The following is a 14,375-nucleotide window of genomic DNA, read 5'->3' as shown; positions in this document are numbered from 1 at the left end:
GAGGAGCCTGATGTGGGGCTCGATCCCATAACGCCGGGATCACGCCCTGAGCCGAAGGCAGACGCTCAACCGCTGTGCCACCCAGGCGCCCCTGTTTGCTATTAATATAGTCAATCAGGCTTTCTTCGGGTTAGTGTTAGTGTAATGTATCTTCTTCCATGTTTTTACTTTTAGCCTATTTGTGTTTTTATATTTAAAGTGGATTTCTTATAGGCTGCATATAGTTGGATGTTGCTTTTTATCTAATCTGACAATGTCTGCTGATTAATTGGGGTGTGTAGACTATTTAATGTGACCACTGATGTGATTGGATTCAAATCTACCACCTTAGTATTTATTTGTTTGTCCCATATGTTCTTCTTTCATTTTATCCCTATTTTTATGCTCTCCCTTGAATTAACTGAGTATTTTTTTATTCCATTTTATTTCCTTTTGTTGATTTATTCATGGTGATAGGCAGAATAATGGTCCCCCCAAGGTCAATGTCCTACTCTCAGAAACCTGTGAATATGTTATGTTACATAGCAAAGAGAAATTAGGGTTGCAGATAGAATTAAAGTTCTTAAACAGCTGACCTTAAAATAGGAAGATTATCCTGCATTTTCTGGTAGGCCCAGTTTAAACACAGGGTCCTTAAAAGGGGAAGAAGACAATGTAACTGTGGAAGAAAGACACAGAGAAATATAACGTACTTCCTTTGAAGATGGAGGAAGGGGACCATGAGCCAGGGAAAGTGGGTGGGCCTTTGGAAAATGGCAAAAGCAAGGAAGAGGATTCTCTCCTAAAGCCTGCTGCTTTGTTCATTTCTTTTCATTTTTTTTCCTCTGTGTGTTTCATTTTGAATCATTTCTGTTGATATGTCTTTAAGTTTACTGATCTTTTCTTCTGCGTTGTCTACCCTGCCATTAAATCTTTACAGTGTGTTTTTATGTGTGTGTCTATACATAAGCCAGGATAAATGTACCTTCATCATAGCATGGTTCAAAAACATTTCTACAGTGTTATTTTTCATCTTAGACATTATAATACTCATCTCTAGAAACTTGATTTGGGTCTTTTTTTTTTTTTAAGATTTTGTTCATTTATTTATTTATTTTAGAGAGAGAGTGTATGGGGGGGTGAAGAACAGTGGGGGAGGGAGAAGAAGGGGTAAAGAATCTCAGACAGACTCCTCACTGAGCTCAGAGCCTGACATGGAGCTTGAACTCACAACCTCAAGATCACGACCTGAGCCAAAACCAGAAGTTGGACACTTTACTGACTGAGCCACCCAGGTGCCCCTGATTTGGGTCTTTTTAAAAAAAATATCTTCTGTGTCTCTACTTAAGGTATGCAGTCATGCAGTCTTTCCTATAGCTTCTTGAATATATGGAATACAATCGTAGTAATTATTTTTTTTATTTTTATTTTTTTATTTTTTATTTTTTTTTTTAAAGATTTTTATTTATTTATCTGACAGAGATAGAGACAGCCAGCGCGAGAGGGAACACAAGCAGGGGGAGTGAGAGAAGAAGAAGCAGGCTCATAGCGGAGGAGCCTGATGCGGGGCTCGATCCCATAACGCGGGATCACGCCCCGAGCCGAAGGCAGATGCTCAACCGCTGTGCCACCCAGGCGCCCCTGTAGTAATTATTTTAATACCTTTGTCTACCAGTTCTGGTATCTCTGTTATTTCTGGGTCACTTTTAATTAATGGATATTTTTCCTCATTACAGGAACATTGTTATTCCCAAGTATTCTGTTTTTAAGTCTTGTTTCCTTTCCTTACTTGCTCGTCTTGGGCAAGCTTATTTATTCCCATGGCTTCAGCTGCTATCTTTGGGAACTTGATTCCAACCCTGGGTCTCTATTTGAATTTCTCAGTTGTACCTCAGGTTCAGTATGTCTGAAACATAACTTGCCTGTTATTTTCTTAAAGTTGCTCCTTTGTAGTCTATCTTAGTTTTTGACACCACTATAGTTAGTCCCTCAAGTCAAGCTAGAAACATGGGAGTCATCTTAGATTCTTTTCCCCAAGTCCCAGATGCATTTCAGCTTCACAAATATTAGATCCTTAATATTTTAAAATCCATCCCACAAGAGGAATTTCCAGTAATGGTGACAGAGTAAAGTGGTCTCCTGAATCCTCCTACAGACAATAATTATAAAATATGTAAAAAAAAAATGTATTTAAGGAAACTGGAAAGGATCCAAAAGCAGACAGAAACTAGAGGAGAGCTTACTCTTGAAAAACAGCAACTGGAAGTGATAAGAATTTTGAGTCTGCAGCTTTTTAAAATTTTTGCCTAAGGGCATTCACTAACTCCCACAGCAGAGGAAAGTGGCTGTGGAAAACCTCAGTCTTATTTTCTTATGGTGCCAAAGAACAGAGTTCAGTATAGAAAAATTACCTGAAAACTTAAGGGAAAGTAAAAAAAAAACAACAACAAAAAACCATAGAAGATGGTGAAACCCATAACCTGGCCAGAAACTCTACTAAAACTACACCCACATAGGAAGAATCCAGAGGGCATGGTAAAATAAACAGGCAGAGATCAGAGAGGCAGAGTTCTGTCTTTGAAAGACAGAACCTAATGCCAGGTGAGCTCTGTGAATTCCTCAACCATGGGTAGCACAGGTGGCAGAAACCTCAAGTCTTACTGACTTGGGGAGTCAGAGTACAGAGTCAAAGGCTGAAAAATTAGGGAGTGATCTCATGAAGTAAAGAGAGTACAGAGAGAGCAGGCCCAATTCTGAGTGTAACCTATGGCAAAATTCTTACCTAATCATCAGATTGAACAAGAACACCTGCAGGGGACCAGGCTAAAAAAGCAGCTGCAAAAATTACACAGAGATATCAGTTGCTGCACATTGCAGGGGAAGCAAACTCTATAGTTTAAGTCCAGATAAGTTACTTGCCTACTTGAAAAAAAAAATTACTGTATACAGTCCCAAAGAAAGCACAGTAAAATCCATACACAGATGTCCAATATTCAAACAGAAACTGTTAGACAGGCAAAGGAACAGGAGGGAGTGACCCATACTCAGGGGGAAAAATAGTCGATGGAAACTGACTCCAGTTTGACTCAGATATTGTAGTTAGTAGTCAAAGACTTCAATGTATGGTCAGAAGACTAAAGAAAGTTAAAGGAAAGTGGTTTTAGTGAGTGAACAATTAAGGAATTTCAAAAAGAAATGTGAACACTTTTAAAAATAGGAAAATAGAAATGAGAGAATGTCCACTTATGGCATCATGAGGGGGTCCCTAATTTTCTCATTGAAAAAATAAGTATAAAACTGGACAGAATTGTCAAAAACATATTTCAGGTGACTAAGAACATAATAGAGGCAGAAGCAAATGGGGAAGCATTTGTCTTGAAAAGCTGGTAATGCTTTGAGCAAGTACGGTGCGTGTCTGTAGTCTTCTTCCCGGGGCATCCCCCATCAGTGTCTACTTCCACTCCAGCTCGGGTGCCGAGAAATGTAGTTTCACCAGTGTATGGTTGAACGTGAAAACTAGCAACTTTTCTAGAGGGTCGGCACGACTTAGGGCAGAGGGTGGAAACTTACGGCTTTGCCAACTAAAAGTGGCAAACTTAGTTGGGAATGAATGGAGAGAATCCACAGCTTTGCTAACCTGAGATTGCACTTCCTGTTAGGGTGAGTGGTGAACCTGCCAGAAACTTAATGGGAAGATCTTGAAAATAAGAGAGCTATAGAAGGGCTGAGATAAGCTCTCCATATATCCCTGGCTGACTGAGAAACTACCTGCATGTGCACCATACCTAAGAAAACCTGGTAAAAGCTAAAAAGCAAGGGAGACTTGAGAAGTGGCTGCAACTTTGAATGCATTCCCCAAGGAACACACAGGTGGATTGACAGAGGGTGAAGTTTTATGGGCTTAATGTGTTTAAGTGACCTCTGCCCAAATCATTGGGTGACTCCTAAACTATGCAGATACAGGGTGACACCTAGGAAGTCAGGCTAAAATAAGAATAAAACAAACATATTGTGGTAGGGGGATTCTGATTCTTCAGCTTAAGTACAGGGGAGTTGCCACAAGTCAAGAAATGTTAAGAGCCTCTGGGTGTTGGAAGAGGCAGAGGAGGTTGTCCCCAGAAGCCTTCAGAGGGATTGTGGCTTTGCCGTGATTTCGTACATCTAGCTTCTGGAACCGTGAGAGTAAGTTTCTGTTGTTTTAAGCCATGCTGTTTGTAGTAATTTGTTATGGCAGCCCTAGGAAACTGATACAGTCATGTTCATGGATTGGGACCTAGAATGTCAAAACAATCTTGAAAATGAACAACAAAGTTGAAGGACTTAAACTCTCAAACTTTAAGACTTACTGTAAAGCTGCAGTAATCAAAGCAGTGCTTTAGTGTAAAGATAGATGAAATCAGTGAAACAGAATACAGTCCAGAAATAAACCCTCACAAATATGGTTAATTGATGTGGCAAGGCAATTTGATGGGGAGAGGATAATCTTTCCAATAAATGGATGCTGGAGCAATTAGATAGTTGTATGAAAAAACATGAACATCGGCTCTTACCTTATACTATACAGAAAAATTAGCTCAAAATGGATCATAAACCTAAACTTAAGAGCTAAAATTATAAAACTTGTAGAAGAAAACAGGAGAACCTTTTTGTGATTTTGTCACTAAATAAATAAATAAATAAACTAAATAATATCACTAAAAGCATTAACCATAAAAGAAAAAAAATGATAGAATTAAAAAATTACAACCTTTTGCTATTTAAGAGACACCACTAAGAAAAACAAAAAGGCAAGCTACAGACTGGGAAAGCATATTTGCAAATGAAATACCTAACAAAGGTCTTGTTTCTAGAATATATAGAGAGCTCTTGTAACTTAATTAGAAAACTAATAATAAAGCAAAGGATTTGAACAGATAGTCCAGCAAAGAATTTATACAATAGATGTCCAATAAGTGCATGAAAAGATACTTAACATCATTAATCATTAGGAAAATGCTAATTAAAACCACAGTAAGATGCCATTACACACTTCAATATTGCCAAACTTAAAAAGACTTCCAAAACCAGTTTCTGGCAAGGTCGTAGAACAACTGGAATTCTCCTGCTGGTGGTGGGACTATATAATGTCACAACAACTTTGGAAAGTAATGTGGCGGTTTTTAAAAATTTAAAGGCATATCTTCCATATGACCAGGCATTCTACTCATAGATATTTACACAAAAGAAATGAAAGGATATGTTCATACAAAGATGTATAGAGGAATATTTATATCAGCTCAATTTATAATAGGCAAAAACTGGAGTCAACCCAAATGTCCATCTGTTGGTGAATGAATAAACAAATTGTGGTATATTCATGTAACAGAACGGTACTCAGCAATCATAAGGAAACAATTATAGAGACAGCAACATGGACCAACAAAATAATATTGCTGAGTGAAAGAAGCCGACAAAAAGAGTACATACAATGGGATTCCGTTTATATAAGATTCTAGAAGACGCAGACTAATCTATAACGACTGGAAGCAGAGCAGTGGTTGCTTGGGGCTGGGAGTTGGGAGAAGGGATTACAAAGGAGCATGAGGAATCTTTGGAAATGATGGTGATTTTCATTATCTTGATGGTGATGAGGGTTTCATAGGTGTGTGCATATGGTAAAATTTGTCAAATTGCACACTTTAAATATATTCAGTTAATGCCTTAATAAAGTTGTAAAAAAAAGTGGACAAAGATTTGAATAAACTTCATCAAGGAAAATCTGTGACTGGCCAATAAACACATGAAAAGATGTTCAATCTCATTAGTCATCCAAAAAATGCAAATTAAATCACAGTGAGATACCATCAGAATGACAAAAAATAAGACCAAGAACACCAAGTATTGGTGAGGTCGTGGAGCAGCTGGACTCTCAGGGACTGCTGGTGGAAATGCAGAATGGGATAGCCTCTTTAGTGCACAGTGCACAGTTTCCTATGAAGTTAACCATTCACTTCCATGTAACCAGCAATAAATACTTCTGAGTATTTACCCCAAATAAATTAAAACACATGTTCGCAGAAACTTTGGATTTCAAACATTTATAGCAGATTTATTTATAAGAGCTGAGAACTGAAAACAAATATCAATAGATGAATGGATGAATAAATTTTGGTATAACTCTAGAATGGCATACTATTTGGTCATAAAAAGGAATAACTACTGTTGTATACACAATACCATGGATGAATCTTGAAAACATTATGTTGAGTGAAAGCAACCAGAAACAAAAATAATATGTATGTGATTCATTTTATATGAAATACAAGAAAGCCCAAACTAACTAGTGGGGACAGAAAACATTATCAGTGGTTGCATGAGCCTAAGGGTGGAGGTAGGAATTTACTGCAAAGGGAAATGAGCCAATTTCTGGGGCTGATCTGGGGCTGATCGAAATTTCTGTCCTGATTGTGGTTACATGGGTATATACCCTTGTCAAAACTCATAGACCTATACACTTTAAATGTGTGCAGTTTATTTTGTGTAAATTACACTTCAATTAAGTTGACTTTAAAAAATCCATACTACCAGCTTTGTTTAGCCACTCAGCATTTCTCATTTGGATGAATGCAGTACCCTCCTACGTAGTATTGTAGTATTCCTGCTGTTGACTTAGTTCTTCAAACCCTTACGTGATGCAGCAACCTGAATGATCCACTTAAAACAGAAATCTGACTCTGTCACTTCCCTGTATACAACCCTATAATTGCTCACCAGTACCTGGCACTTTAGACTAGCATATGTCTTCTTTAGTCTGGCCCTTGACTGTCAGTCCAGCTCATCCTCCATTACTTCCTGCCTCTCACTTTGCGTATGACTCTCAGTTCCCAGCACAAGCCATGCTGATCTCATTTCTTGTACCTATACTCATCTCTTCTCAGCCTTTTGTCTAGTAAACAACTGTTTACCTTTTAAAACTCAGCTTAGGACTCTCCTCTAGAAAATGCCTTTATCTATCTATCTATCTATCTATCTATCTATCTATCTATCATCCTTCCTCACACGCTCCCTCTCCAAGAGAGGAATTAAATACTCTTCAGACTATACTTTTTTGGTTCATCGTAACTTTCATAGGTGTATTTATCCTTTTGGCTTCTTACGTTTTTTGTTCCCTCTCTCACTAGATGGTGCAGTCGTTGAGCACAGCAATTATATTTTATTTGTATTTTGGATCCACAAGGCCTGTTTCATAATAAGTGCTTAATAAGTATTTGTAGAAAGATTGAATATAAATGTTGAGAAAAGAAGATAGAAGTATACATAGAATGATTATTACTATTTTGTTTTAAGCAAACCTCTTTGCATAGAGAGAAAGACTGGGAAGATTTATAACAACATTTTAACACCAGTTTGGGTGGTGAGATTAGTTCCTTTAATATTTTTGACAGTTCTGCATTTTTCATAAAAACATTTAGTGTGCAATTATTTTATGAGATATAACCTAAAAAAACTGGTGGTATAACTTTTGCCTATTCAAATGAATTTTTGTATTTCTTTAGGTCCACAAGGCAGTCATAATTTCCAGTCCCTTAACCCCCGTCCTGACTGCGGAGATTCCTGGTTGGTCAAAGAATGGGTCGGTCCAGCCTGAGACATCAGAGGATCCTGGTACTACGCCTAGTGCTCAGCAAGTAAAAAGCCTTGGGAAAATCCAGATTTCTACCCCTCTGCCAGTGTCTCCATCCTACAGTTATGCTACCCCTAACCCTCAGGCCTCTTTCCAGAGCACCTCAGCACCATACCCAGGTGAGGCTCTTTGCTTCTGCCCTTGGAGATAGGATGGAAGAGTAGAGCCTTTGATCACAGTGTTCTCCTTAGTTCAAGGAAAGGAGAGAGGCATGACTTTTGAGTACTGTAGGTTAGAGAAAAAATAATCCTGTCTTTGTTCCTGTAATCATAGGACTTGGGGCTCTCCGTCCTTTTCTCAACAGTCCCCAGCCTATGGGAATTAATGAGGCTCATTTTCCCAGAGCCAGATTCCACTGTGCCTGGGATTTAAAGGCACAAGATTAAATTAAGTAATGTTCAAGGAACCAAACAAACAGAAGCCACTGGGAAGAAAGTTGGACCTTTGTACCTATTTGCCTCTGAATGGCTGATTGTAGGTCAGATATTTGCCTTTCTGATTTTGGCAGCATCTTTATTTTTAAAGCAACCCATCCATGTGGAGGAGATTTATAAACAGTGTTGCCTTAACAACAAGTCTGCGCTTCATGAGTGCTGTTCTAAGGTATTAGGAGGAAATGGTTAATCAAGGAAACTAACTTGATCTTTATCCCCTGAAAAAGGCAACGGGGTGAAGCAAAGCCTGTGAAAATGAATTTTTGCTGATTTTTTATTTCCTAGGCTCTTCATTCATGGTCGTATAACATGAAACTTTGGGAGTTTCGATCCTGAGGCCCTAAAGTAATTTTTATGTTAAGGCAGAATGCCTATAATTTTTGGTGTAATTGTGAAGGGTTTGAGTAACACTGTATCTTTGTCCATTATACTCTTTCTGAGTATAGTGTTTTCTATTTCCTTTCTTTTCTTTTCTTTCTTTTTTTTTTTGAAAGTCACTTCAAGGAATACTCATTCAACCTCCTAGGCTGTCTAAATGGTGACGTTTCCATAAGGAAGATTCCATTTCTTCCTCAGGGCAGTGTTGCCAAGCGGACAGATACATCTCAAATTCCATGTTTGCCTAGGAAGTCCTTACCCCTGAAGTATGGGTGGACAGCCATTTGTTTGCTTTAAGCTCTCTAATTCCTCGGTCCCCTACCAAGTAATAATTCTTGTCAGAGGAAGAAGATTTATATAACAGTGGTTCTCAACAACCTGCAAACATGCTTCCTTGTTACAGTTCTGGAGGAGGTGTGCTACTGACACCTAGTGGGTGAGGGGCCTGGGATCCTGCCAGCTGTCTTACAGTGCACGGGACAGTTTCCCCCACCCCCCACCACAAAGAGTTATCTGGTCCAAAATGTCAGTAGTGCCAAGGTTGAGAAACCCAGACATGTATGAAATAGCTATTGAAACAGTGTGAAGACCGTACAGCTATTAGCTGACGTGGGTATTCCAAAAGTGCTGAGGTACTTAAGGGGGTAGATAAGTTTGAACTGAAATGGTCTGGGAAGATTTGCCGGGGAGAAGACTGGCTTTAAGCTAGAAACAAAGTACTGATTGAGAGTAAAGAAAGCATACACCCCAGTTGAAGGAAATAGCATTAGTAAAGTCCCCAAGAGTAGACCATGTCTTCTGTGGAACACAAGAGGGAAAATGAATATAATTAAAGGCAGAATTGGGTAGGAAGGGTGAGGTGGTGTGATCAGATGATAATGGTTCTCCAATGCCAGGTTAGCAGTTGGCCCTGAACGTGGTGTGGGAGTGGGGAGTCTTAAGTAAGAGAGTAATGTGGTGGGGGGAGTATTTTAGAAAAACTAATGGTGGTGGGTGTTTTAGGAAGACAGAATGGATTGGAGTGGGGAGTGCTGGCAGAGGGAAGACCAGTTAAGATTCTTGGAATAACCTAAGTCTATGGTTGTAGCGATTGGAATAGAAAGAAATTAAGGCCGGGCTTGTGATCAACATTTGGCTTTTCTTTTAGGAACTTTATAGATGTATTTTATTAGAGAGTTGTTTGTCAGTATAAAGATGATCCTTGAAACACTGTTGAACTCTGATAATTGAACTCCATGGAAAGTACTGTGTAAAGAGGGCTTAGGGACAGACTGTAGTTAAAATCCAGTGGAGAAAAACTCAGAGACAAAGGAATGAAAGTAGAATAATATGTTATCATGATAACCCGAGAGTTTTAATAACAAGGCAGTCAGCAGTATTAGATGCCACTGCAGTAAAGGATGCGGCTTGAGAAATAGTTACTGGATTTGCTAAGGAGCAGTTTGTGGATGACCTCAAATGATCTTTTTCGGTGGAAAAAATGGGGGCAGGGGATTAGAGAGTAGATAAATAATGAGGAAATAAAGGCAGTAGCTGAATATTGTTTATAAAAGAAATTTGGCCCCAAAAGGATGGAGAGGAGTGAGGTGGTCTGGATCTAATTTCTTATCTCTTGTATATTTTCTTTGTTTTCAGTTATAAGGGAACTGGTGGTATCTGCTGGAAAGAGTGTCCAGATTACCCTGCCTAAGAATGAAGTTCAGTTAAATGCGTATGTTCTCCAAGAACCACTTAAAGGTAAAACATCCCCTTAGTTACATGTGGATAATGTTTTAGTTTATGATACTTACATAACTTAGCTCATTTACTCATTTACTCATTGCAGCAGTCCTGTGAGAACAGGCTATCGTATGCACGTGCACAAATGTTTATCTGATGTGAGAGGCAGTATAATGTTTGAAATCGTGGGCTTGGATGTCAAACCTGGGTTCAAATTCCAGCTCAGCCAGACATTAGCTGAATGATTTTATTTTTTTAATTTTTATTTTTTAAATTTTTAAAATTTTTTAAAAAGATTTTATTTATTTATTTGACAGAGACAGACAGTGAGAGAGGGAACACAAGTAAGGGAAGAGTGAGAGGGAGAAGCAGGCTTCCTGGCGAGCAGGGAGCCCGTGTGGGGCTCGATCCCAGAACCCTGGGATCATGACCTGAGCAAGGCAGACACTTAATGGCTGAGCCACCCAGGCACCCCAGCTGAATGATTTTAAGCAAATTATTTCTATGCTCCCGTTTCTTTCTCAGTAAAATGAGGATAATAATTTCTACTTCATAAGATTACTTTAAGGACAAAATGAAACAGTATATAAGAGACCTACTTCAGTGCCTAGCTTACAGCTGACGCTCATTAAGGGGAGGTTGTATTATACCCCTTTAAAAGAGGAAGAAACTGAGCCTGAGGTTAACCTATTTATTGCATCCAAACAACTAGTAAATAGCAGATACAGAACTTGTAGAGGAGTTATTTAAAACTATGGCTAATAGAGATTTTATTAAAAAAAAAAAAAAGAAAAGAAAGGAAGACAGGGCGCCTGGGTGATTCGGTTGGTTCAGCGTCTGACTCTTGAATTCAGCTCAGGTTGTGTTTTCAGGGTTGTGAGATTGAGCCCTACTTGTCCTTCTCCCTCCCCCTGCTTGTGCTCTTGTGCACTCACATTCTCTTAAATAAATAAATAAATAAATAAATAAATAAATAAAATCTTTTTAAAAAAAGACAAGCCCAATGTGATGCACAAAAGTCATATTTATTAAATACATAAATTAGGGGGTGATGCATTCATTATTTAAGAAAACTTTTATAATATGAGCATCCCTTTCACCTTTGAAGTATATATTAATGTACCAAAATTTGGCTTAGAGACGCATGTGCACTCCTTAGACTTTCTATGACAGTAGTGAAGCATACTTGGATGCAAAATGATTGCTTTGGGTTTATGCTACTCTCATCACAGGGTTAGTCAAGTCAAATACCATACTCTAGGATTCAGGGTGGGGTCCTTCCATTTTAGGTATACATCTTTCTTACAAAGTAGTCCTACTTATAGGCCTAAGACCAAATAGGGTATTTATGCAGAAGTACTTTTCCAGAACCTAAATGCCCTCCCCATTCCATATTTCTGCCCTCAAAAATAAGGTTTCCTTATCAGTTCATTCCACCTTCCTCCAGGGAAGCTTTATCCTTACCCCCTCTGGTGGTAAGTTAAGGTGAATGAATTTGGTGGCCTTTGAGATGGAGGTGTGAGAACTGCCTTGAGCTGCAGTTGCCTCCATTGTTCTGTGAAAAGCACTGGGTCTGCTTTACGTTCTTGTCTAAGCCCTGTGTGCATGTACGAGTCTGTGAGTTGCTGTCACCTTGTAAATCAGCACATGGTTCTGTATGAAGAGGGCTTAGGGACAGACTACAGTGAAAATACAGTGGAGACCTTTGTAAAGTCTAAAACACATGGGTTGAGAAACAGGTTCTTTTCAACTCTCCTCACCAAGGGTTGTTCACCCTTTATCAGATACATGAAATGGATGATTTTGAACTTTCAAAGATTGGGGACGAGTGAGCAGGACCAGCTCTGCCTGTTCTTCCTCCCCCTCATGTCTTGTGGCAGCCCCGGAAGCACCTCCCAGGATCCCTCTCGGGTTCGGAGGCATGGTTTGAAAACCACTGCCCTAAATCAGCGTTGTGTCTAGCAGACCTGTCCTCAGTTGTTCCTACCCTTGGGCAAATTTCTGGCTGTGAGACAGAATTCATCCCCCAAGCTTTTCTGTCCTAGGAATATTGTCCGTTCTTGAAATTGCACTGCCAGCCTGAGATATTATAAAATTGTCAGTTCCCAAACTAGTGTGAGTCTGTTTTCTGTGTGGAAAAAAAATTTCCAACTCTAATTGGAAGAAAGGTCATCTCTTAGCACCAGTCCCACGCTGCTGCTGCTTTCCTGCTTCTCACCTGACCTGCCTTCTACGGAATACATTCGTGAGAGCTGCCCAGGGCTGACGACTCTCCAACACAAAGCTAGTATTTTGGGGAGGAAGGAAGAGTGAGAGATCTTACATCTCAGACTTATAAAATAAAATCTGGTCTTCAGATGAAGGCTCTCTTGGAATTCGATTCTGTGTGCTAACTTACTTTTAGAACTCATGAACTAGAAAAGAGATGACCATTCTCTGTTACGCTTTTGAGGTTTCTTCTCTTTTCCTTTTATTTTTACTTCTGGGTAGTAACACTAAACTAAGCCTTCCTACCAAATCCCATCCGTCCCTCATCAGATGTGAATTTCGTTCCCCCTAAAAGTTAAGACCACTTTCACGGGGGCGGGATTCCGTTTAGATAGCAGGATCCTGTCCTTGCCTTACCTGGTCATATAGTCTGAGCTACCAATGAGGACCATTTAATGCTTCATTTGATCTTAATTAATTTCAGTGGGGCCTGTTTTAAATGGGCCATCCGCTGCCATCTTCTGCAGTGTGTTATTTAGCTCAGCAGGAATGAAGTAGCTCTTTTAACTCACCAGGGTGTGATGACCTCAGTGAGACAAGCATTGTTAGCACTCTGTAAAAAAGCTATTTTTGAACCATGTTATTTAGAAGTCATTGCTGTTCTTTGTTGCAAAAGAAGTTTTGCAAGTAAATGGCCTTTGTTCCCAGTGAGTTCATCTATAGTGGTTGGGAGGGCGTGTATTTTCACGGTGATGCCACACCATGAGCAACCTGGTGTTTTGCGGGAGGACTGGCCTCTCTCAAGGGGAGGCCGGGTGTGGGGCAGGAGAAAGCGCTGCTGGGAGAGGGTGGAGGAAGCCCTGACTGTGGCTGAGTCAGCAGAATCCTCCCTTTCTTTCAACAAAACGTTTGGTTTCCCTACAGGCTCTGGGGCGGAATCTTAACAACTGAGGCCTTGTCAAGATTTAGAAGAGATTGTTCTTGGCAGGCTGTGTGGCTGCCCTCTTTGTGTGTAGGTGTGTGTGTTCATGACTTTTGTGACTGCCCTTCCGTAGGAGAGACCTACACCTACGACTGGCAGCTGACGACTCACCCGCAAGACTACAGCGGAGAGATGGAAGGGAAGCACTCCCAGATCCTCAAACTGTCCAAGGTGAATGTGCCTCCGCTCACTTGCAGGGCTGGGTAGAGGTGCTGACCATTTTCTAAAATGTAGAATGTAGAATTTCTGTTCACACTTAAATCAGGAACAATCTTTCAGAAGTGAATCCTCCAAAAGTCTGGCTGACATCCAGTATTTGTTAGTGTATGATTCTCAAATGTTCATTTATGGTGAGAAGACTGTATAAGCATGGTGGTGATAGCCGAAAATATACACTAAACAGCTTTTAAGGGTAACATAAGGATTTTAGAATTTGGGAGATAAGCTACGTTTTTTGTGGCCACAAGACTGTGTAAATTGGCTCAGTCTTTTTTGGGATTCAGTGTAGTTATTAAGAACCATAACAATGTTCATATTCTTTGGCCAGGCAGTCTCATTCATTCGTTCTTTCTTTTTTTCTTCAACAATTGTTCATCCTACACTAGTTATGTGTCAGGCAGTGGGGATTTACCAGTGAATTGATCAAAATCTTCACATTCAAGGACAATAGAGTCTCGCCAGTGATACTGGCCAGAAGCGGACAGTTATAACAGGGGATGCACTAGGTCAGTGCAGGGAGTATCGAAGCCCTGGGGAGTTTGATTTCTTAGAGTTTACCTGGCTGGGTCATGACAGGTGACTCACTTTCTGGGTAAAATGTGGAGTGCTGATACCCCACACAGGGGAAGCAATAGGTCCACTGGGCCAAATAGAAAATGTGACAAAAAGGGAATTCTGTGTGGTTCAGCGTGACTGGAACCCTCTGGCGTGAGAAGAGCAGTGGCACAAAGTTGGAGAGATGCACGGGTCACAGAGTGAGGACTGTGAATCTTTTTTTTTTTTTTTTTTAAAG

General features: G+C 39.8%; 1 protein-coding gene across 3 annotated transcripts in view; it reads left to right on the top strand.

The window, feature by feature from the left end:
• KIAA0319L (KIAA0319 like) overlaps nucleotides 1-14,375 on the top strand; it is a 90,719-nt gene that overhangs the window by 44,474 nt on the left and 31,870 nt on the right. For all 3 annotated transcript variants that reach the window (XR_004622325.1, XM_019797396.2, XM_002917132.4), the window contains exons 4-6: nucleotides 7,515-7,761; nucleotides 10,090-10,191; nucleotides 13,437-13,534. Coding sequence is in view for 2 of the 3 variants with exons in the window: in XM_019797396.2 (XP_019652955.1) it covers nucleotides 7,515-7,761; nucleotides 10,090-10,191; nucleotides 13,437-13,534 (447 nt within the window). In the remaining variant the exon portion in view is untranslated. The remainder of the gene's footprint in view (nucleotides 1-7,514; nucleotides 7,762-10,089; nucleotides 10,192-13,436; nucleotides 13,535-14,375) is intronic.

This window comes from Ailuropoda melanoleuca, chromosome 2, assembly GCF_002007445.2.
Source record: "Ailuropoda melanoleuca isolate Jingjing chromosome 2, ASM200744v2, whole genome shotgun sequence".
In the NCBI taxonomy this organism is placed as follows: domain Eukaryota; kingdom Metazoa; phylum Chordata; class Mammalia; order Carnivora; family Ursidae; genus Ailuropoda; species Ailuropoda melanoleuca.
This window is presented reverse-complemented; position numbering and strand designations above follow the sequence as displayed.